This window comes from Oryzias latipes, chromosome 20 (assembly GCF_002234675.1).
Source record: "Oryzias latipes chromosome 20, ASM223467v1".
Taxonomy (NCBI): domain Eukaryota; kingdom Metazoa; phylum Chordata; class Actinopteri; order Beloniformes; family Adrianichthyidae; genus Oryzias; species Oryzias latipes.
Window position 1 is genome coordinate 5,660,282 of NC_019878.2, and position 24,513 is coordinate 5,684,794.

The 24,513-nt window shown below is 40.9% G+C and overlaps 1 protein-coding gene across 1 annotated transcript in view; it reads left to right on the forward strand.

The window, feature by feature from the left end:
* LOC101172692 (potassium voltage-gated channel subfamily H member 2) overlaps positions 1-20,350 on the forward strand; it is a 342,059-nt gene extending 321,709 nt beyond the window's left edge. Inside the window, exons 14-22 of the mRNA XM_011488663.3 lie at positions 5,062-5,314; positions 7,930-8,123; positions 8,209-8,311; positions 8,425-8,576; positions 10,208-10,349; positions 10,450-10,639; positions 13,013-13,118; positions 13,230-13,331; positions 18,542-20,350. Of these exons, the coding sequence (XP_011486965.1) occupies positions 5,062-5,314; positions 7,930-8,123; positions 8,209-8,311; positions 8,425-8,576; positions 10,208-10,349; positions 10,450-10,639; positions 13,013-13,118; positions 13,230-13,331; positions 18,542-18,949 (1,650 nt within the window). The 3' untranslated portion in view covers positions 18,950-20,350. The remainder of the gene's footprint in view (positions 1-5,061; positions 5,315-7,929; positions 8,124-8,208; positions 8,312-8,424; positions 8,577-10,207; positions 10,350-10,449; positions 10,640-13,012; positions 13,119-13,229; positions 13,332-18,541) is intronic.
* Positions 20,351-24,513: the final 4,163 nt, after the last annotated feature.

A 24,513-nucleotide genomic window follows, 5' to 3' on the forward strand; every position in this document is an offset into this window, starting at 1 on the left:
TTTTGAACTCCGTTTGCCTGCCCCGACTCTCGCCTGGATTTTGACCCCATCACTCCTCTCATGATCTCATGCCTGTTATTGACTCCTGACTGTCTGACCCTGATTTAGTTTTGTGGACTTTTAGCTGAGCTAAAAAAGCTGCTGCATTTGGATCCAGCCATCTTCCTGTTTTTGTGACACATAGGCTGCATTTACACTGCAGGTCTTGATGCCCAAATCCGATTTTCTGACAATATCCGATTTTTTTGACGACCCGCTTACATCATCTTTTAAAAGTGACCCGTATCCGATTTTTGCATTTACACTATACAATGCTGAAACTATCAAACATAGACGTTCTGAGGACTACGTAGCAGCATTTCCGCCTTCCGGACCTGAGCACTGACCGCACAGATTTAAAAAATTATTAGCGAGGAAGTGTTTGCAGATGTTGTGCCGTACCAACAGTTTGATCCAAGCAAAGAAATAAACGGGTTCTTGCCTGTTCCAGAGCAATGGTGTCCCGCTTGATTAGTTACCGTTTGCGTCTCGACCGGGACCGGACCGGAAATAACAGCGGTTTCCAACTACGGTCTGAAGCCTGAGGCTGAAAGTAACACGCTGATGGGGCTCCAGCTGTCCTCGAACAGCAAAATCAGGGCACAAAAGCGCCTTAATAAGTCATGTTATCTCAGTTGGTGGTGTCCTGAGTTGACGTCACTGAAGTACGACTCGCATTTACTGGGGAGTATCCGATTTGTCCGCTCATATAGCACACGCAAATGCACATATCCGATTCGTATCAGATTTATTTCCACATATGAATGAGGCCTGAATCCGATCTGAGAAAATCGGAATCCATGCGTTTTTTTCCTGCTTACAGATTTATCGGCCATATCCGATCTGTGCCACATGAGAGGAAAAAATAATTGGAATTGGGTCACTTGAACCATGCAGTGTAAATGGGGCCTTAGTCACAACTGCCTTTATGGGTGGATAAGGGCTGTCTGTGGGAGAAAAATGGGTAAATCTGTATTGGAGACGGGTTGCAGCCAAGCTCCCTTCTTACAGGCTGGAGGTTCACATGGTGCTTTGAAGGTTGCCTCCATCAGCTTGGGTCCCTGCACACAATAAAGTCCCACTCTGGTATAGAAAGAAAACACACAACACACAGAACAAAGAGAAAGAACAAAACCAAATACATCCACAGCCGTAACACAGGACTTCCATACTACTTTTAAATTAATTTTATAGTAAAACCTGTGAAACTAAATCAGTCAAACAACCTAAGGTGACAAACGTGCTACAACATATCTGAAATTTAGATGAGGGGAAAGATGATATCATCATCATCAGCCTGTCACGCCACTGCGGCGGGTGGCCTCCACATCTTACTCCACTCTGGGCTGGGCGACAGTGACTCAGGTGGTTGAGCAGGTCGTCCAATGACCGAAGGGTTGGCGGTTCGATCCCCCCTCCCACCAGCCAAGTGTTGTTGTGTCCTTGGGCAAGACACTTCACCCTCCTTGCCTCCAGTGTGGCTCCACTGGTGTGTGAATGAGCATGAATGCTCCCGGTGATGGTCAGAGGGGCCGTAGGCGCGAAATGGCAGCCACGCCTCTGTCAGTCTGCCCCAGGGCAGCTGTGGCTACAACCGTAGCTTACCGTCACCAAGTATGAATGAGGAGTGAATGAATAATGGACACACTGTAAGCGCTTTGAGTGTCTTGAAAAGCGCAGATAAATCCAATCCATTATTATTATTACACTCATCAAGGTTTTGGGCACTCTGGGTCCACGTGCTGCCTGCCTTCTGCTCGATGTCATCTCTCCATCTTTTCTTCGGTCTTCCCCTTCCTCTCTTCCTGTCCCACGGAGTCCATTCTGTTGTTTTCTTAGCCCATTCGTGGTTCTTCATTCAGGCTACATGTCCTGCCCACTTGCCTTTGGCTTCAATCACTTTTTCGATGACATCCTTCAACCCTGTTCTTGAGCTTAAGTCTTCGTTCCTGACCTTATCTCTCCTCGTGACACCCAGCATTGATCGTTCCATGCTCCTCTGGGTGATTGCCAGTTTCTCTCTTTGGCGGTTGGTAAGTGACCATGTCTCAGCTCCATACGTTATTGATGGCAGTATGACAGTGTTCATGATCTTCCTCTTGAGACACATGGGCATTTTTTGATCTCTCAGAAACGTGCTGTACTGTCCGAATCTCTTCCAAGCGGATGTTACTCTCTCGTCTATTTCTTTTGCCATCTCATTTCCTGGTGTTAGCAGTCTTCCCAAATACTTATACTCATCCACCTCCTCCAGTTGTTCTCCATCCACAATTATTCCTTTCCTTCTCCTTTTCCTTGCTATTTCATTGCACATGATTTTGGTTTTCTTTTTGTTCATTTTCATGCCATCATTCAGATTGTTGAGCAGCTTGCTGAGATCCTCTTCCTTTTCTGCAAATAAGATGATATCATCTGCAAATCTCAGGTTTTTCATCCTCTCTCCATTGATGTTAATTCCCGCTTCAGCTTCCATTCTCCTGAATGTTTCTTCCAACGCTGCTGTGAACATCACTGGTGACAAGGTGTCTCCTTGTCGCACTCCCTTCATGATCTTAATCTTTCGGCTAAGTGATTCGTTCCGAACCTGAGCAGTGCCTCCATCATGTCTCTTTCAGGATGTTGATGTACTTCTCCTCTACGCTGTGTTGTTTTAGCGCCTCAAAAACAGCCTTGTGCAGGATAGAATCAAAGGCTTTTTCATAGTCTACAAACGCCATATAAATGGGTATTTTATACTCATTGGTTTTCTCGAGTATTTGCACGACTGACTGCAGATGATCGATAGTTGAATGACCTCTTCTGTAGGCAGCTTGTTCTGGCGGCTGGTGGTCACTCAAATTGGTATTCATCCTATTCTTCAAGATCTTCATGAAGAGTTTGTAGACTTGGGAGAGTAAGCTGATTGGTCTGTAATTAGCAAGGTCTTTCTTGTCTCCCTTCTTAAATACGAGTGTTATAATGGCATTTTTCCACTTGTTGGGTACCTTTTCTTCAGTTATCACTTTATTGAAGAGTGTTCTCAGCTTCGATCTCACAGCTTCACCTCCGGCTTTGAGCATTTCAATCACAATATGATCTTCTCTAGGTGCTTTGTTATTCTTCATACCTTTTATGGCATGCTCAATTTCACTATCAAGGATTGATGGTACATCCTCTGCTTCTTCTTTTCTGATGTTCTGGGCTGCATCTTTGTACAGCGTTTCATAGAATTTTCTGTGCACCTCTCAAGAATTCTCTCTCTGTTGGTGATGACGGTTCCATCTTGCTCTTTCAAAGCTGATATAAGAACCTTGTAGCCTTATTTTTCTTTAGCTCTCTTCAATCTTTTCCCACTCTCAATTGCCTCTTTCACTCGCCTGGTGTTGTGCTCTCTAAGATCTTCTCTCAGTCTTTTCCTGATGGTTTGACACAATTTGTTGTACTCTCTTCTCTCTTGGTCGTTCAGATCTTTCTTTGCCATTGCTCTCCTTTCTTTCAGCAGTCCTTTAGTTTCCTGCTTGAGCTTCTCCTCTCGCCGTCTTTCCTCTTTTCCTGCTGTTTCCATAGCACAGTCCTTAATGGTCTTTGTGATGTTAAGTGCCATTTCCTCCAAACTTTCCTCTTCTTGCAAGGCTTCAAAGCGATTTTGCAACTTCAGTTGAAATTCATTTTCTTTTTGTTTCAGGGTGTTGATGTTTACTTTCACTCCTTTTGGTCTCATCCTTTTCATTCTTTCCAGTCTTGTATTCATTTTGATCTTTCTTCTGACCATTCTGTGATCACTACCGATGTTTACCCTTTTGATGACTTTGACATTCTGAATCATGTTTTTGTTTGCCAAAATATAATCGATCTCGTTCCTGGTTTCGCCATTTGGACTTATCCAGGTCCATTTTCTGATCGTCCTCTTCCTATAGAAGGTATTTCCGTTCTTCAAAACTTTTGATTTTGCAAATTGCACCAATCTGGTTCCCCTTTCGTTCCTTTCTCCAAGACCAAACTTTCCACTTGTTGCTCCGTCGCTTTGATGATGTTGTCCAACCTTTGCATTGAAGTCACCTATTACAATCTTGTATTGGCTTTTATTCTTCTCCATAGATTTTCCAATCTCCTCATAAAGCTCTTCAACTTCTTCATCCCTGTGACTCGATGTTGGCGCATATACTTGTATCACTTTTAGTTGGTATTTGCTGTTTACTTTCAGTGTAAGCGACGTCACTCTGCTGCCCTCACCTTCATACTCTATAACTCTGTCCTTGATGTTTTTGTTGACCAAAAAACCAACTCCTCCAACAGATTCGTTCTCTCCTTTTGCGTACAGCACATGCCCACTTTGCAACTGTTTCAGTTGCTCTCCTTTCTTCCGTGTTTCTGACAGTCCAATAATGTCCCATTTGAAACCTGTCAGCTCTTGCTCCTCCTCCTTCTCTGGATCTTTCAATGTCCTCACGTTGTAGGTGCAAACATTTAATTGCACTCTGGAAACCCGGGGATTCTTAGCACCCTCTGCCTTTCGGCTGCCGGGAACTGCGGGCCGTTGTGTGTTGAGTGTATTCATGTTATGGGTGTGAACCATGACTCACCACGCTGGTTCAGTGCGGATTGGTGAGTTGCCTGCACCCTTGATTTCACAGGGGTGCAGGACTATGAGGCAGGTAGTACGAGGTTACATTTTACTCGTAGCAGACTTAGAGCCTGACCTGACCTTGATGATATATAATGATAACATAGTTTATTGTTGGTATTCTGAAAGAAGGGAAGATCAGTTGGAGGAGTAAAATCAAGCTACAGTTGGTTTAGGTTTAGTCCATAAAACTATAGGTGATCTGCTTTAAAAAAAAGAGAGAAAGGGAATAAGATTTAAAACAAATGTCTGCTATTTACTTTAAAAGTACAAAAATACGTTTTAATGTGACACTAAGAATATTAATTTTACATCATATTTCCAAGTTGGTTGACAACTAAACCTTGCTGTTTGCCCTTTCGCTCCTCCGCTCCATCTCCATCTGTTTCTTTGGCCACCTGCTCCTCTGCTCTCCCCAGGTGCTGAAGGGATTTCCTGAGTGTCTCCAGGCGGATATCTGCCTCCACCTGAACAGAACCCTTTTGCAGAACTGCAAGGCTTTTAAAGGTTCTTCCAAAGGTTGTCTCCGGGCTCTAGCCATGAAGTTCAAGACCACTCACGCACCGCCGGGTGACACGCTGGTCCATGCGGGGGATGTCCTCACAGCCCTTTACTTCATATCCAGAGGATCCATAGAGATATTAAGAGGCGATGTTGTGGTGGCTATCTTAGGTAAAATTTCATTTATTACATCAAAGTTACAAGTGATTCTGTGTTGCAACCAATAGAAAAAACAGAGGGTCACCTTTACATCATCTAAAGAGGATTTATTAAAAACCCAGTCCGATGAAAGGCGTGTTTTTGGTGTTTTTAACATGCTCTTCTGGGATTTTTCTCATGATGGAGGACATATTGGAAGAAAATTAAGTTTAAAATGTCATTTATGGTTATTTCTTTATTCAAATTATTGTGAATCAGGACCAGAAGAAAAAATGCTTTTTGAAAAGTTTGTATTTGTGATGTAGAAAAAATACACTGGGCAGGTTACAAGCTACCTGCCCTGATCTCCAAAAGGGATGCGAAGGGGGGCGGGGTTGCCCCACACCAACGGTTTAGCCTACAACTCAGAGGCACATTTCTAATAAATTCCTAGTGCTCTGCAGAAACTATGTCCTAGAAAACAACACAAGCTTTTTGATTTTGTCTAAAATGTCATTATTAAAAGACCACAGAGAAAGATTTGATGGTGGATCAAAAGATGATCGGAGTAGGACATTAATGAAGTTACTGCCTTATTAACTTCATTGGAAGTTTGGAACTGTGCTTAATCTAAATTAAATATAAAAGTTCCGTAAAAGAAGGTGGATTTGGTAAAAGAAAAATTTCAAAACAAGAAAAATCACTAAATAAATGAAACAAACCTTCACTTACACATTATGCTGTAGCGATTGCAGTCTGTCACACAGAAGCTTCAAGATCTTTATTTAAAGATTTGCCTCAGAAATTGACTTATTTAAAAATGTTTGTTACCAACAGAAGATACTTTAAAGCATTTACTAGCCACCAGCTCAGCTCTATCGTTAGAGGACATTTTTAAAATTACTTTTAGTAGGACCTCAAACACAAATTCCTGTTATTTTCTTTTAGTTGTGGATATTTTACCAATTTGGCAGACCTATTGGGAAGCAAATTGGCTTGGTTACTTTAACAGTACGACTCAAACAGCACAATGGAGTGAAAGAACAGAGTAGCAGAAGTGGAACAGACATGCTGTGTAATTGTGGTGAGAAGCCAACTGGGAAGCATGCTGGAGGCTCATGTGAGCTTGGAACTGTTGTTTTGCAAATGAAGTTTGTAAAAAATACAGACAGATTTTTCAACATTGTGCAGCAGCATCCTAAAGGCATCTAATGGGTTTAGGATGTTGGCTGCTGCAGGATAGGAGAACCAAGTCTCCTCCCTGTGTCACAAAACTATTTCAAAGTCAAAAAGACCTAAGAGACCTTTTTTTTTTTCGAGTTTAGAAGGGTACAATTACTGTCAATACGATCATTAGTGATAAGAACTAATAGCAGAGGACAGTAAAGTGTTATACAACTAGGCTAGCTTTTCTCCTGTTACCAGAAAGCAAAAGGGGACCATTTTCATAATCCATCATCTGTTATCTCAAACACCTGGAAGGTTATTTCCTGTGCAACAGTGTATACGTTTTGTCGTGCTTTTACCTTGAAGATCTAAAGTTTGAGTTGGTCTTTGCTTTTCCATAGCTGCTCTGATCTTCAGTTTGTTGCCTGTTCATTTATTGACTGTGTATGAGAACTGGACTGAGTGACACCTCACCCCCTTGTGTTCCAAATGGGAAGTTCCTGCTAGCTCCAAGAAAAAAACTCCTGTCCTGCTTACACATAGTTAGAAGTGCTAAAAGCAGACTTACATCTGTGCTGTCAGAGGACTTGTTTGGGTTGACTCAGGGTAAATAACTTTGTAAAGAGCTAAAAATGTATAGATTGAATTGACTTATATAAATTGAAATTATAAAGAAATTTGACAGAAAACCACTTTATCATTCAAATCTCATCTTTGAAAATAAAAACATGAAAATATTTTTGTTTGGGAGGAAAGTTAATCTTTATGACACTCTTAACATTTTAAAAGTTAACATTCTTTTAAAAGTTAACATTAGTACTTTTTTTTCTTTTTATGTAATCAGTTCTTGAGTAAACTTTCATGTTAAAGTAGCTCTTTGAAGATACTGCCATCTAGTGCTAGGTTTGGTGTGTTGCCGCAATTTCTTATAAGGATGTTCTAAGTTGTGGCACAGAAATAACTTCATACATAAAGATTTAAAAAATCACTAAAATACGATCTTTTTTAGTAAAAAAAAAATTATAAGAACGGCAAATGGATATACCGTGTTTTGGCAAGATGCTTAATGCCACGGTAACCCTGCTGCATTGAAACCAAATATTTTAAATGACAAAATTAGTTAAATTGCATTGAGGTAAAGCATTTGCTGCTGAACCTAATTATTGATCTAAAATCTGCTTCATAAAGGAAGTCTGAACTTCCACCCAGATTCTGTAACTTTCAAATTCACAACCAACAAGCCTCTAAATTTTAAAAATTAAACCTCCATTGAAACGTTGATATTTTATTTTACATTAATTACACTTGGTTGTCAGTGGCCCATCATTAAGCAGTTAACTATCTGTTGTAAACTTGTCTACCTTGGATTAGAGCATGATGGGGAAATATTTAGCCTGCTAATGAAATCTTAGTGAAAAAGCCTTTCCAATTTATGTTTTTCTTTGTTGATCGTTATTCCTTCCCCTTTGCACCTTTTCCAGGGAAGAATGATATCTTTGGGGAGCCCATCAACCTCTACACTCGCCCAGGCAAGTCCAACGCTGATGTCAGAGCTCTAACGTACTGTGACCTCCATAAAATCCTACGGGAGGATGTTCTGGAGGTGCTGGACATGTATCCAGAGTTTGCAGATCACTTTTGGAACAACCTGGAAATTACCTTCAACCTAAGAGATGTAAGTCCAAACCCGAGATGTAGCACAGAATACAATAAATGTCCACCAAGTCCTTACCCTGAACATTACTCTGCTGTTCTTACAGACCAACATGATCCCCGGTTCTCCCAGCAGTGATGATTCCACCTGTGGAGGGTTCAACAAACTACGAAGACGGAAGTTATCATTCCGCAGAAGAACGGAAAAGGGTGAGTGATCCCTTGTACCCTCTATTTCTTTTCTAGATTAGACGAGCGAGTATTCCTACACATCTTTCTTTTTAAACATAAACATAAAATGAGTGATGTGGTTTTTTTTGTAGATGATGCAGATGCTGGGGAAATAAAGAAGTCACACAAGTCTAGGAGAAGACAGCGGGATGCAACAAACAACCAAAAGGACAGAGAGGAGATACCTAAAAAACAATGGGCAGGAATGCGGGGCTCAGTCTCTACACACTCAAGTGGCGATGAGGTTTTTCCCCCTCTCTGTTATACCACATTCACTCTTATTGTAGTCTAATGCCTGTCTAATGCTATGTTCACACTGGGCTCATGGGTTCAAATGACTACCTCCATTGTTTACCTTTGTGCTATCTTAGATGACCCCACCCTTACATTGACGTGTTTTCCCTACCATGACAAAGTTGGATAAAGGTGGAAAGATTTCATGTAATCCATGGACACCAGTGAAGATCATAAATCATTGAAGAAAAAAGGTTCAGCGCACTGTCTAGTGGGTCTAGATGACCCAACTCCCAACGTTGAAGTGCCTAGGATAGCAAAAGGGTTATGTACAGTGGTGTGCCGTAAGGGCCTTCAAGTCCTTCTCTGAAGGCCTAAAAAATATCTGAATCATTTTAATTATATTTTGTCCATGCATACTCATTAAATCATTCCAAATGGTCTGTCCATTCCCTTTTATTGTGTTTATAATGGTTATGCTGCTTCCACACAGACGTATTTTCACATTGGAGGATGCCATTTCAGCTGTCCTTTGTTGCCAGGCAGGATAAGGGTATTCAATACGAGTTGTTAAGGCATCCTAATGCAAAATCAATGTTGGTCATTCATTTCTTGCAACCATTCAGATTTTGAGTTGGTGTCAGCAGGGCCTTCTAGCAGGCTTAGACAACGTCGCGGTTTTCAGACCTTCTGATTGGACAAGTTTTAGGAAGACAAATGCAACCTTGTCCAGTTTAACACAGAGCCGCAGTGAACCTTTTTATCCGTCGCGGTTAAAAACAGAACTGACTGTAATGTACGCCATTGATGATTTTGCAGGAAAATCTCCCACTGATCTCCTTGACTTCCTTCATCAGAAAAATCTGAGTAAGAGCATGAACAGCTGTACAGTTTTGTGTTTGGCGATGATCATCCCTGTGGCCACTGCGTCTGTCGAGCGGACAGTTGCAGCTCTAAAGCAAATTAAAACCTATGCAGAGACTCAACTGGACAGACTCGGCTCTCAGCACTGGCCTTGATGGAATCGAAAAGGACTTCTTGGTGTAACTGAAGCACCATAACCTACATGACAGAGGGATCCAAATGTTTTTGAGGAAAGAGAAGAGGATGGATTTTGTCTTCAAATTATCAGATTTTCTGATGAGTGAAATTAATATTATAATTCCAAATTTATGTGGTTGTTTTCAATTTTTTGTGCTGGCTGTAGTTGCATAATGAGATTTTTTTACTGTTTTGTTTATTCGATTGATTGAATGTGTGTTGAGAGGTAAACCTGGTCGACTCGGATTTGGTAGTGAAGTATGGATGGCGTACTTTTCAAAAACTGTACCAAATGTTTGGAAATTGATTATGGAGGAGAAATTAATAACTAATTAATTAATAATTAATAAATGCGGTCTGTGCCAGAACTGTATGACACCAAGTCTTTGATGTATCGGAATAGAGCTGTCAAAGAAAAAAACTTGGAGTATGAATTTTCCGATTTCTACCACTTCAACATTTCACACTAAGCCTCTACGTGCGCTAGTATCAAATAGCAACAGACAGTCCAGTGTGAACACCATATGCTAGAACCAAGAACCCACTCATGCCTGGGGTGTAGGAGCTTCAGACTAGTGAACTGTGGTTCTGCTCTGACAGGGGGAGGAGTCAGTCATCAGCAGCCTTGCTCCACCTGCTATAATGGAGACTCCTAAAACTCTGGCCCCGCCCTTAAACTTCAACGAGACCACAGAAGGTGATAGAGATCCCAAGACTGGGAACACTTGCAACGCACTGTCAGGTAAACTGTAAACCACTTGTTTCTGGAGAACTCCCCCACAGAGTTTTAGACAACATGCTAACTGGACTCCGCCCCCACCCCCCTACCCCCACCCACGCAGGTGCGTTGTCTGGGGTGTCCAACATCTTTAGCTTCTGGGGAGAAAGCCGAGGGGCCGGTCAGTACCAAGAAGTCGCCAGCTGCAGCCTGGTCTCCCCACCACTGGCCAACACACCCCTGCATAGCCTGAGCCGACACCAACGCAGCCAGCTGGACTCGCGACTGGACCTGCTCCAGAAACAGCTCAACAGGTACCGTCAGCAGGAAGTCTGGGTCTATATTTTTGTTTTTCCCCATTTTCTTCACAAGGTGAATCTGAGATTTAAATGACGTCGTATGAAGATTATACGTCCATCAAAAAAGTAACACGGCTGCATCATCAAAAGAAAGAGTTTCTGCTTGTAGTAGAAGGACAAAGTAAACGCACGAGTTTCTGATCTTGTTTCCGTTTTCCTTGTGATGCATATATATATATAACCTTTGTCCAATTTTGCCAACTTAAATGAATTACTTCTATTGATGAAAAGTAATTGAGTTAAATTTATTCAACCTAATTTCTTATGTATATAAAACTCAATAATTGTTTATACAACTCAAATTTACATATTTATTTAACTAAATGTCATATTTGTCCAATTCAATAATTTTTTTTCCATCTTAATGAATTACAATTTTTGAACTCTCATGTGTTTAAGTTTGAGCCGGCAGATAAACTCACTTTTATAACGATAAAAAGAATGAATCAATATGCAATTAGTGCATACATTCATTTAGGATTTTTCCAACCTTGTCATTACACTATTTGATTGTAGGGGTGCTTTCATCATCCTCTTCCTCCCTCTCACTCATGGTGCAAAGGCTTAAGCAAAGTAGGACAAAATAACACGGCAAAACACAGTAAAACAGCTAAACAACTAAACACATTTGTTTAAAAAGCCACACTTAAACCCAAATCCGTCCAGACAGGCAAATGGAATGGTATCCCACAATCCCTTGCGGTGCCGATCTAACAGCAGCACCAAAGTTACACCTACTCAATTGAATTAATTTGAATGAAAGTAAAATAACTGTCTGAAAACTACGTGTTATTTTTAAACTGACTTAACAAAAAATGATTTATCTTAACTGAAGCAAATAATTAAGTTAGATCAACAATGTAAAAAAGTTTCTCTTTCCAACATCCATATGTGGTCTTATCACCCTCTCATGGTGGAAAAAGTATTATCTGAGCTTCTTTATCCACGAAATCATCTTCAAATGGACACGCCATGCTGCTTCACCTCTCTGTAAAAAAACTAACCTTCAACTAAACCTGCTCCAGACCAGGTTATGTTCAGAGCATGAGTTGTTATGGCAACTTGACATACCTTGAAACATACCTCCATTTCTGGAACCGAAAGCTGAGGTTATCAACTTCCTTAGCCTCAAACTTACCATGGGAGCTAGCATAACCTGCTTTCTGGAATACCCCCATGGTGTTTCTTACATAAGGCAAGGCAAGTTAGTGGCTGGGTAGCTTGGTTGGTAAGGTGAGAGGCTACTACGCAGGAATCCAGGGTTCAATTCCCAGAGGGGAATGAGCAATGGTACTGGGGGCAATTACCGCATCAATGGCGAGCAATTCACATCACTCAGTGAGGCCCCTTAGGCAAGACCCTTAACGCCACAGCCTCCCGAGCATGGCTCAGCTGCAGCTGGCCGCACCCCCAGGGGATGGGTCACATGCAGAGAAAAATTCTCATTGTGGGATGAATAAAGTATCAATTATTATTTAATTATTACTATTGTTATTTAAGTTTATTTGGAGCTTTAGCGCATTTTGAGTACCAAGGCAATTCAAAGTACTATACATAAAACAGTAAGATAAACATTTAAAATTAATATTATAGGGGTGACAGTTAAAATAAGATTTTAAAGAAAGTTAAAAGAACTGAATTTAAAGTCATCCAAAGAAACAGTGCGGATGTAAACTTTTCAAAACAAACAAATAAAATGGAGGTGGGAACAGGTGGATCTTTAAACTGGATTTAAATAAACTGAGTGTTTTAACTGATTTGAGGATTTCTGGAAGTCTGTTCCAGATCTTTGGAGCATAGAGGCTGAATACCATTTCTTGGTGTTTGGTGTTGACTCAAGGAACTGACAAAAGACCGGATCCAGATGAGCAGAGAGGTCTGATTGTTACATACTGGGTCAGGAGGTCCATCCTGTATTTTGGTGCTAAACCCTTTCAACACTTTAGAAACCAGAAACAGAACTTCAAAGTCTGTATTCTGGCAGACGGGCAGCCAGTGGAAAGACCTTAGAACATATCAAGGTTTTTGTTGAGAAACCTGTTCTTTTAACACATGGCAAATAAAGAATGATTGTGTTTAATTCATGTTTAACATTTATTGGTTTTGCAATTCTCACTGTCTGCAAATTCAAAAAAAAACTCCAAACAGTAAATTCTCAACTTTTTGTTTAATTTGGACCCTCATGGCCTCATAACAGGCTGTCCATGTTTTAAACTGTTATCGTGCAGTTTAAGTTGAAATTTTTTCTTTTTTAGGAAAATTCTGAATTATAAGAAGAGCATTCACAGAATAACTTACATGCAGAGCATGAAAATCCTCTGTGTGCAGGTTGGAGAGTCGCATGTCTGCAGACATTAGCGTCATCATGCAACTGCTGCAGAGACAGATGGCCCTGGTCCCCCCAGCATATAGCGCTGTGTCTTCTCCACATCAGGTAAAAAAATGGTTTGCACATCAGCAAAGCAAACACTTTCTAAAATTTGAATTAGTGTTTAAAACAGGTTTCATGACCATTTATTAAGAGGAGATGTTGTTTCTTCTGCAGTCCTCATTGTTTCCTGGTCCCGGTCCAAGACAAGGTCAAGGGGAAAGGGCAGCCCTATCTGTTGCACCTCTGCAGACAGATGATCTGACCTCACTGTCACAGGTGACATTCATAGAGCCTGAAAAGATATCCCGCAAAGGTTTACTACTAGAAACGTCAAGTAAACCAAATAATTATAATACTTTTCATACTCAAGTTTACTCTTAGTTGTTTGCTTTTTCGATTACTTTAATTTATTTTATTGCTTTGTGGCATCACTGCAGAGTGATTCATGCTTAGATTATTGCTTTATTGAAAATCACAAGAGGAGCAGTTTAAATTGAGCCCTCCTAGAGCCTATGAGCCTTAATCTCTCCACGGCATGCTGGGACTTTCATGGTGATTCCTCCCATGCCTGGAATACCTCCCCAGGAAGGCATACAGAAGTCGTAAGAAAGTTTTGCCAAAGACACCCTAACTTGGCTGTTGATGGGGAGGAGCAGCGGCTCTACTCAGAGCTCCTCACAGGTTACTAACTAGCTCTTCACTTTATCAGTAAGGAAGCGCCTAGCCACCCAATGGAGCAAACATATTTTAACCACTTTTGTCTGGGGCTTCCAAAGCTCAAGACCAAAAGTGTGGGTAGTGACAAAAATTGGCCAATAAATTGAGAGCTTTGGCATTTGACTCAGCTCCTTCTTCACTGAATGGATACAACAGCCCATTAAAGCTGCCATCCCCCTGTCAATCTCACACTACACACGTCCCTCCGCTTGGGGAAAGAGCTCTCCACATACCTGGAGAGGGGAAACCACCTTTATACAGTCGAGAACCATGCCCTCAATCCAGAAGTGTTGATTCCTATTCCAGGTGCCTCACGCTCAACTGCGAGCTGCCTCAGAGAACACTGAAGGTCACAGTGAAGGAAAAAATCCAACAGTCTCTCCATATCCACAAAGCACATGTGGATAGACAAAGTCCCATGAACCCTCAAACACTACGTATGGAAGAGCTGATCTGCTGTTCCATGACTGTCATGAAAACCGCACAGTCCCTGATGAAGCACAGGTTTGACTATTAGCTTAACCCTCCTCCTCTGTACCCTCAAAAAGACTGAGGCTTAAAAGTGTGACAGCTTCCAGTCCCTCTTCTGGAAAGATGGACCACCTCCTCAATCTGCCAGTCCAGAGGCACTGTCCCCAACCAACACAAAATGTCCTATAGGTATGTCACCAAAGACAGCTAAAGACTTGAGGCATTCAGGACAAATCTCATCTACCCCAATTTCACCAAGGGGGGGGGGGGGGGGGGGGGGGGTAGGAGGGTTGACAAACACAGTGACTTCATTTTGGGTAATGATTGGCCCTTTCCTTCCTTCTTAGCAGAAAGCATGTCAACGACAGTCAGGAGGTCCTCAAAGTGTTCCTTACTTCTCAACATTGTCCTTCAAGGATTCAAGGAGTATTTATTGCCATTTTCAGTGAACAGAGCAGTTTCACAGGATAGGAGTCTGCTGCGGTGCTACTGTGCCACATAAAATACTTAAGAATGGAAAAAATGAACAACAGTAAGCAAAATAAAAAAAAATGACACAATGGTCAGAACAATAAATAGAAATAGTGCAAACAGTGCAAATTGGGATGATCAAGGTGCAGGTAGTAGACTGGTGACTGGACATATAAGTGAAAAGTTTAAGGGGGGAGGAGTTAAAAAGTGTTCATGAGTCTGACTGTGGAGGGAAAGAAGCTGTTCATGTGTCGTGAGGTTCTGGTCCTGATGGACCTTAGCCTCCTGCCCGACGGGAGTGGTTCAAGTAGACCATGTCCAGGGGGAGACATGGTCAAGCTCAACCGCTCACCACCTGCACTGTAGAAAGTATTGTTAGAAAACAGCTTCACCTTCCTGAAGCACCATAAGGTTTGCCAGAATTTCTTAGGAACCCCAACCAAACCATGGCCTCATAAAACTCCTCCCAGTGCCAGACCTTTTGTTTCTGCAGCTGACTGTACTGCATCCTGCTTGGACTATTGATACATGTCAGATGCCTCACAAAATAACCAGACTCAATAAAACCCCTTCTTTAGCTTAAAAACATTTCCTACTTCTGGTGACCATAACCTGGTTTTGTGAATTACTGCCTTGAAAGGCACCAGAGAGCTTACTGTCACATCTTCAATCATCTATGTTAATGAAAAGCATGGCCCACTTTCCAACCTTCTTCTTTACCAAATCAAAGTTCTCCCACATATGGGAGTTAAAAACTCTTGACAGTGGACTCAACCAGACATTCTAAGCATATGCTCCAACGGGTTTGCCAAAGTATCTCCAGTCTTTTTCCTCTGCCATTAATTCCAATGCACCACCAGGTGGTGATTGGTTAAAAGCTCCAGATCTCTTTACACAGTGTGAAAGGCACACAACAAAAATTTTGATGACACAACTGGAATCCTGCTGAGGTGTTCTAAAGCCAGGTGCACTGATGGACACCCTTGTGCTCAAATACGGTGCTAGTTTTGGAAAAACTGTGACTGTGTCACAATGTGATGTGACAAGAGTGGCTTGATTTACAAAGGAGGCAGATGACTTAAGTTCAGCTCCAGGGGCCTGTTTCAGAAAGGAGGTTAAGTGTAAACTCTGAGTGCGTTAACACTGAAATCAGGGAAACCCTGGGTTTTCCGTTTCAGAATGGGAGGTTTGTTAAACCAGAGAAAGCAGAGTAAGTCAACCCCGTTTCTGAAAGAGAGGTAACTTATACTCAGAGTCAGTGTCCATGGTTACTTACGCTGTGAACCTAACCTGATCGGGAGCAGGTTTTATCCTCTAAACTCAAAGTTTCTGCCGGTCCCCTCCCCTTTTTAAAGACGAAGCGGTATTTTTTGCTTTAACCTTCATTGTCCAAATTTCCGTCACACAGAGACGGTCTAAGTGACAAGAATGGCTTGTCCTTTTTTGGAGGACCCAATAGACGAGGAGGCTGCATTAATTCATAGAGAATTACATTTACCTCGTACGAGGATTTTGAGAAGACTCGATTTTTTTGTCATTTCCCCATACGTTTTTGTTTGAGCGTTACCGTTTTTCGTTGCAGTCAATTACATATATACAATGAAAACAACATTAGATATGTATTGCTATGTAGATGTTTCATATGTCAAATATTGTCAACAAAGCCTACATCCATGACATGCTCACATTTGACATGATTGAATTATGTTTTTATACTTCATTTTTAGCTGCTGCCATGTTCTTTTAATTCCTGCAGGATTGCATCTACATGAAAATGAAATCAGGGACATTGAATTAGATTAGTGTAACAATTAATTTTTGGAAACACAATTTGCTAGTACTGCTTACTTTCTTAATCCCATATAAACCTATACCACTTGATCAATACAAGGGTAGTGTTGCAGTGTGTGTGTGCTGAGCGGGGTGCGAGCCACGAGAGAGAAGGGGAGGGGCGAGTGCAGGTGCAGATGGGGGGGGGTGAGCACGGAGCGGAGGTGTGTGCGTGGTATATATTGTGTGTTCGGAGAACAGAGCACTTAGTTAAATAAAGAGAAGGTGTCATTCCCAGAATAACTGCTTTGGAGTCATTCTTAATCCGCTCTGGAGGTTGAGGGTTTCGAACGGGAAGTGAACCCCGAAGGAGAATTCCCTTCGGCCCTGAAGGAAATCTCCCCTGCGCTTCTGACCACGGTCGGTCGGAAAGACGAGAGAAAAGAAAGGAGAAGTCTTCGCGCAGCGAAAGGTTCAACAGTAGACAAAAGTTCACTTTTAAAACACAATTGCATGTGTTAATATTAAACTGACCAAGAGGGGAAGGTTAACAAAAAAGTCCTCTAAACATTACCGACGTCAAATGCATTTTTCCCCCAGATTGGTTCTGTACACTATGCAGCATTTCATGCAATTACACCAGGAATAACACTTCAAAAGTACACCTAAATATCCCCATTTTTTATTTCACACCTTACGCTACTTAAAAAGTTATTACAGCCAATATTTTATAACAATGATTTAAATGCAAACTTACGCATTAACTTGAGCAGCTGTGTTTTTCCACGCTAACTGTCTCTGTTTTGCAGATGCAGCGGTGTTGCTTTTCTTCCAGAATATGTGCTCATATTCACTGTAACTCTGCAGCAGCACGTCAAGTTCAGCTGGCGAAAAATATGCAGACCTCTTTGTTTTCACGGTTGCCATGGTGACTCGTAGTATCTGCGCTCCATTGATAATGGCTTCTTATAGTCGCGGTGCGGACGCTTAACTCTGAATCAGTCCATTCAGAGTTGATTGACCTAACTCGGATCAGCATCTCTGAAACAGAAAACTCAGAGTTGTTAATCTCTCGATTGACCAACTCAGAGTTTAAGTTTAACCTCAGAGTTGGTTGAACCTCCTTTCTGAAACAGGCCCCCAGGTTTTTATCTGCTGGTCTCACACCTTGGCCACACAGCTCACACATGCCCCCCTTCACACTGAGCTCCTTCTCTTTTATGGGCTCCAGTTAATTGGCTGGCCACGCCCAGGAAGGAAGCCCCATTTAAACAAACATTTCAATTAATTACAACAAAAGATAGAAATGTCTTGTAAATAATACAGTTAAAGTCCTGCAAATAAAGACATACATAAATAAACAAACAACTGAAATCATTACAACAAAATGTATATACAAAGAAATCCAAATTCTTTCCACTTCCTGTGCCCAACTATTAAACAGGAAGTAAAGGCCTTGGCCACCATTTTGTTCCATGGGCAACAGGAAGACAAGGTGAGAAACATTACAAAAATCAAAGAAGTCTTAAACATGTTGTGATTATGCATTATGTGTCTAAAAGTGATGAGTTATGATAGACCGGTGACAGTTAGATAAACGACTTTGTCACAGACTGGCACAAACTACCAAAAACAAAGCATTTCAAAGGGTCATGGAGACTATTTCTTTGATCCTGCCTTTCCAGGTATCACTATCATTGCCAGAGTGTGTTCAGCCTCCCAGTAGAACAGGGGGGGGGGGGGTACCCAGTGAAAGCAATTTAGTTATCTAGCTTTCTCTCAAGAGACTCCAAGAAGTCTGGTACTGCTGTTCGGCCTGGCACAAGCTCAAGCTCCTTTTTACCCAGTGAGGTGATTTTCTATGTCCATGAATTGGACCATAGAGGCATCCACCCTTGACTGATGCGCTAATCATATTTAAATCATATATTTAACTCACATTGATACAAATAGTCCTTAAAAAGGATATTGCCATTAGTTGCATTCCATGAGATCATAGCTTGTATGCATTTGAATTAGATTCCACATCCACTGATGATTCATCTGCTTTCTTACAGATTTTGAATTCCCAGGATTTTGAAGAATTCCCATTGAAGCCGTTGGATTGTGCACAGGGACGGGACTCCGTAATCACGAGCAGCCAGGACCAGCCCGGGACCTCTGGTTTAAAGAGCCTGCGGCATGATCTGGAGACGGAGCTGGGACTGGGTGCCGGCTCTGGCATTGTATCAGGGCCAAGCGTAGATCCAAGTTCAGATTTAGGTTTAGAATTTGGATATGAGGCAGAAGAAGAATCAAGTTTAGGAGCAGGATTAGACTTTGCTTCAGGAGTTTGTCCATCTGCTGGGGCTGACTTGACACCTGCAGATCCTGAAATCCAAAGAAGAGGGTCACTCCAAGATGCACAGATGCTTTTGCATTCAAGGATACCAGAGAAACACAGCTCTGACACAGCGGGAAGCTAAGAAAGATTTGGCAAAAGTGGGTAAGAGTAGGGTAAAAGAGGGTATGGGAGAGGCTCTGTCCATTTTCTACTTTCCAAGTGACACATTGAAGAGGAGGAGACACCTTCTTTATCTACCTTTGGCCACAGGGTGAACTGAGCTACTGCATCTCTCTTCAGACTGATGAAAGTTGGACAAGGATCTCTCCTCCCTTTCCCTCTTTCTTGGTGTCTCATTTTAAATTCATCTGGAGCTTTTTGACCTCCACGGCAGTTCAACCTTTAACCAAAACTACAACCAGAGCAAAAAGGGTTCTTCATCTTAGTTCACCCAAGCCAGACTGTGTCACACTCAGAAAAACCTCTAATCCATAAAATCGTCCCTTTACTGTTCTGGATGACCGGAGAGAACACGCAAAGACAACATTGGTCTAACAACTAACAAAATAAGTAGCCTTTGAAGTCTTGCACTGAAAACCTCGATTTGGTGACTCTTCATGTCCACAGTGCTTCCGATAAACTCTCAAACTGATTGCTATATTGTAGTGTTAGCTGGCCTAACAGGAATCATGCTGTTTCCATTCTGTCATTAGTTACCCTGCCCTCCCCCAAGAGGCAGGCCTAAGGCTACGTTCATCCAAGAGCACACTGGATTGGCCCGGCTGCACCTCAGGGGCTGGAAAGGGAGGGTTAAAAGCCATGAACTTAAATGATGAACATATCAGCTGCCCTATCATAGAGAGTTTTCTTTGTTAGTGAGCTGAGTTAATGACATGAAGCAGAGAGACTAACAGGTAAACTGGCAAACTTGCACCATAAAAGCTATGTATGTTCTTTGTAAAGCAAGATGGCCCAACCACATGAGCTGGGAGGTTTCAGAAAGATGGATAGATGCCTTGCTCATTTGTCAATCAGCAGACGTTTCTAACATCCAGCCAAAGCTCAAGCATGCTGTGAGTCTAGTTTGTGTTAAATTTCCTACCTCAGATTTCCTTGGTTTCTTTTTCCACCCAAGCATGAATTCAGAATGATTATACCTTCTGCTTAAGCGCTCGTGTTGTGTAAATGTAAAAGTTTGCCAGTTTATAATGACCAGCCGAATGCGCCATCAGTCTATGTACAGTACAATATGCAAACACTAGTTAGAAGAAATGAATGAATGAATGCTTCAGTCTTATGGTTGTGACAAATTCAGGTCTGATGCTTTTAATGTGTGTTTGTACCTGTTTTGCCTGTTGAGTTGAACAGTTTTGTCTACAAAAAGAGGATGATGACTGGATCATGTAGGTTTACTTTACCCCAGAAGGAGGGATGTAAATTTAGAGGTACCTTGAGTGAAACTTGGCAGCTCAAACACTTCAGATTGTAGACTGTAATCGAGAAAGGGCCATTATAAAGACAGAAGAAACATTTGTGAAAAAGATTGATCAAGTCCATGACTGTTTAATAATGTCCTTTTTTTTTTATAAATTCCTGACAGAGAAAAAAAGAAGCTCATACACAGATGGTAAATACTTCACCATGCCAGACCCTTATCCGTTTGATCAAACATGAAAAACTCCATATTCTAGCTAAACAGTTTGGTATGGAGTCCTATACTGTTCATAATTAAATAAATAAATATTTAATTAAATAAATAAATATGACGTCATGCAAATACACAATCAACCAATAAATCTCTCATAAATATATAAAAAGATCATGAAATTGTGAAAAACCTGCACACTGGTTTTAAATTAGCCATTATATTATTCAATATATTTCATTTTGCTTTAAAAACATGTTCATTATTTTAAAACAGCATTTTAAAAATATTCATTTTAATCATGTGGAATATTATTATAATTGTACGTCTTTTTTCAGAACCTCGGATTTCAAAATCAATATTTTCCAAAGTAGCTTTGTTTTTATTTAATGTTGCTGTTTTTCACAATGGCTGATTTATTTCATGAAGAGCTTTTTCAGGAGAATGGGTCTGTCTGTCAATCAAACTAGACAAGGCAGAGACACTTTTGTGATTGGCTACTCCTTTACCCAGACATGAGCAGCAGCACCCTTACTCCCCTGACTATATCGATCGAAGATGCTTCAGCAAACGTGACGGCGCAATGCACACCCCTCAACACTAGGGGGAGTATGCACCTCAACACATCCACAGTGTTACAAGAAATTGGGCAGTTTTGGTTCTAAATTTGCGGATAAAAGTGGCTTTGGGCGAGTGTGCATAATTCAGGTGATTTTGTGGTCTGTTTGGCAATTTTCATCTTCTCATGAACGTATAGTAGTGGTCTAAGTTAGGCTGAGCGGTTGTTGGAGTTCCACTAAGCTTCTATGAACTGGAGTTTCCATGAACACACCATGCCGCGTGTGGGAGGGGCAACAAGCTAATGTTTTTAGCCTTATAGCCACATGGAGCGGTTGCTTGTGCTTATCTCAGTAACAATGCATGGATGCACAATGTACATGGAGAGTGTTAAGATGTCAGAAACGTCATCGCAGGAAAGGTTCAACATTTTTCTTGAGAGGGAAAAATAAAACCAAAGGACCTGATTATAATCATTGTCTCATTGAAAATAGAAAAATATCATAAGGTTCAGGAGGCCCGAGCAGGCTTGTCCCGCTTTGCACAGCTGCCTGGTCTCACTCTGTCAATCCTCCTGCGAGCCGACATGTCACGATGTGAGCTGTGAGTGAATGGCGTAAGAATGAGGAGTGTGAAAGATGTTGACGACCGGAGCTCCATTGTGGTTTGGTCCACACAAACCCTCAAACTACAAAAACAGAGTTGTGGATGTTTGCGTCTTCTGCAGCAGACAGATAGTTTGTCTCTATTTGATCCTCTAATGTCAGCAAAGCCTCGCGGATATCGCTGAAATATGTCATCTATCTGACTGGCACACCGCTGAGCGGGTATCGAGGAATATGAGTCGATTTCCATGGATCAGCCAATGAGCGTTTAGATCCCGCCCACTTTCACTGATTGACAGAAAGACCCATTCTGCTGAAAAAGCTCTTCATGAAATAAATACGCCATTGTGAAAAACAGCAACATGAAATAAAACAAAGCTACTTTGGAAAATATTCGATTTTGAAATATGAGCTTCTGAAAAAAGGCAGAATTATAGTAAAATTCAACATGATTAAAAATGAATATTTTAAAATGCTGTTTTAAAATAATGAACATGTTTTTAAAGCAAAATGAAATATATTGAATAATACAATGGCTAATTTAAAATCAGTGTGCTGGTTTTTCACAATTTCATGATCTTTTTATATATTTATGAGAGATTTATTAGTTGATTGTGTATTTGCATGGGGTCATATTTATTTATTGAATTAAATATTTATTTATTTAATTATGAACAGTATAGGACTCCATAGTTTGGCTTGTAAGGAATGTACTGCCTTTCCAAACATTAAGAGAAAGCAAATAATTAAAAGGTAGCACACTTGACAAGAGGGACCTGGTTGCAAACAAGATGGCGCCTGACATCATTGGCAGAAAGTGAAAAATATGAAACTCACCCCAACCTTAACCCAAAAATGTTCAAAACGTAGAGCAAATCCCACCCAAATTTCATTTTGATCTAATGTAAAAGCTTTCACAGTGGTTTTTCAATTATGATTATGCCATCTTTTTTCCTAAAACATAAAATCCTGTGTTGTTTTCTAGGACAATGTTTGTGCAGAGAAACTCGCAGAAACATCCAAGACTTGCGACTGAGTTGTGGGCGGGACTGTTGGCGCAGAAATAAGCCTCCGCTGATATCCCATCATCCTTTTGGTTACACTCTCTCCCACTACCCTACAGCCCCAAGCTAACACTAGCGGTGCAACAAAAATGGTGAGCAATGTTGGAGCTTACCAGCCGTACAGTTTTGATCCAGATTCCAGCTCAGACGAGGAAAAGATTTTGTCTCGCTCATTTCCGTTTCTACATCGCAACTGAGAGCTATTTCAAACAGCATTTTTTTGTCTGCTCCTGATTTGATTTAAATAATGAAATACTCAGAAATGCAGTTTTGATCCTAAAATTCTGTCCTCCATCATCAGAAAAATACTACAAGAACATATTAAAATTCCAAAAAATAATTTTCATTGTAGTGGGTCTTTATAGCTTAAAACAGGAAAAACCGTACTTGTGAGGATCGGCAGTTTAAATAACGTTTTTTCAAGCAATATGGGGGTGCTTCTGGTTCCAGTCAAGGACTCCCAGTTCTGGACGTGGATGTCTTCGGCCAGGTCCTCTTGCACTTGTCAGTTTCCATTGCCATTTGTAAGCACATACATTACCACATATTTCTTTTTATGCTTTACCCTGGTTTTGGACTTGTACAGGGAGAGTCAAAGTGTTGATAAATGTACATCCTATAATTTTTCATCATAGCTGTGGACTCTACCAGCCAGCCCTTCTGTAAAAACTATGTATGGTGTTTCCTCATTTATCACAGTGTTTACATTTAAAAAATAACCTGCAATTGGTGAAATCTGCACAGTAGGATCAAGCCTATTTTAAAGCTGTCAAACTCCTCACCACACATTTTTTACGCTTTTCTCAGACAGACATGAACACTTTGGCTGTGTCCAAATGTCCACCCTAATACCTCCTAAAAATCTATATAGTGCTGGACTATTATAATGCCCTGGATTTTAAAAGAAGTTCGAACACCATACTTTCTACTTTTTTTTTTTTGTTTTAAACTGCAAATATATTGACATTGATTTCACAAAGTGAAAATCTAATTAAAATTAGCCTTTTATGATAACTATGAATCCACTATGTTCTGATGAGGAAAACGTTGATATTTTATTAAAACACATTTAAATTTTCAAAAAATTGCAAAAATTTTCCAAACCCAATGCATTGTGGTCTATATTTGCCAATCTAGTGAGCATCGATTCACACTAGTTTTTTGCAGAGACTTCCGGGAAACTGAAACTGAACACATTCTATACAGGAGAAACGGTACAGAAGAGATCAATTGGTAGTGTTCATCAGCCAATCAGGGTGCAGAACGCAATGCACGGTTTTTAAAAAAAAGCAGGCAAAATTGCACAAACAAATCTGTGAAACAGCGAGACTGTGAAAGGTGAACCGCGATATAGCAAGGGAACACTGTAATTGCATTCTCTGCACAGCTCTACAGAACCCAACATCGTTACCTAAAAATGATTATCCAAAGGCCAAACAGTCAATGCTTAGAAGGCTGCAAGTGTGACATGCTAAATTTGTCTAAATTATTGGCCCGAGTCTTTAACCAACTAAAGTCTCCATCTTTATGTAGCTCTCTTAATTGATGACAAACTTATAATTGTCTACAGATCTGTGAAAGACCAACATTTCCCTGTGTCACTGCACAGGTTTAGAAGATGTCAACAGACGTCAGGTAATGCCTGATGATTTTATTCTTTCTAAAGTCACTGCTTGTCTTCTCAGACAGGCTAACCCTACCAAAAAAATCAAGAATTTGGATTAGGAATGGCATGGTGAAGTGCTAGCGACGTTTGGAGTCATTAACAAAAAATTGAAAAACTACCAGAGCAGGTGCAATGATATCAGTTTATGAAGAAGTTGAAGATACATAA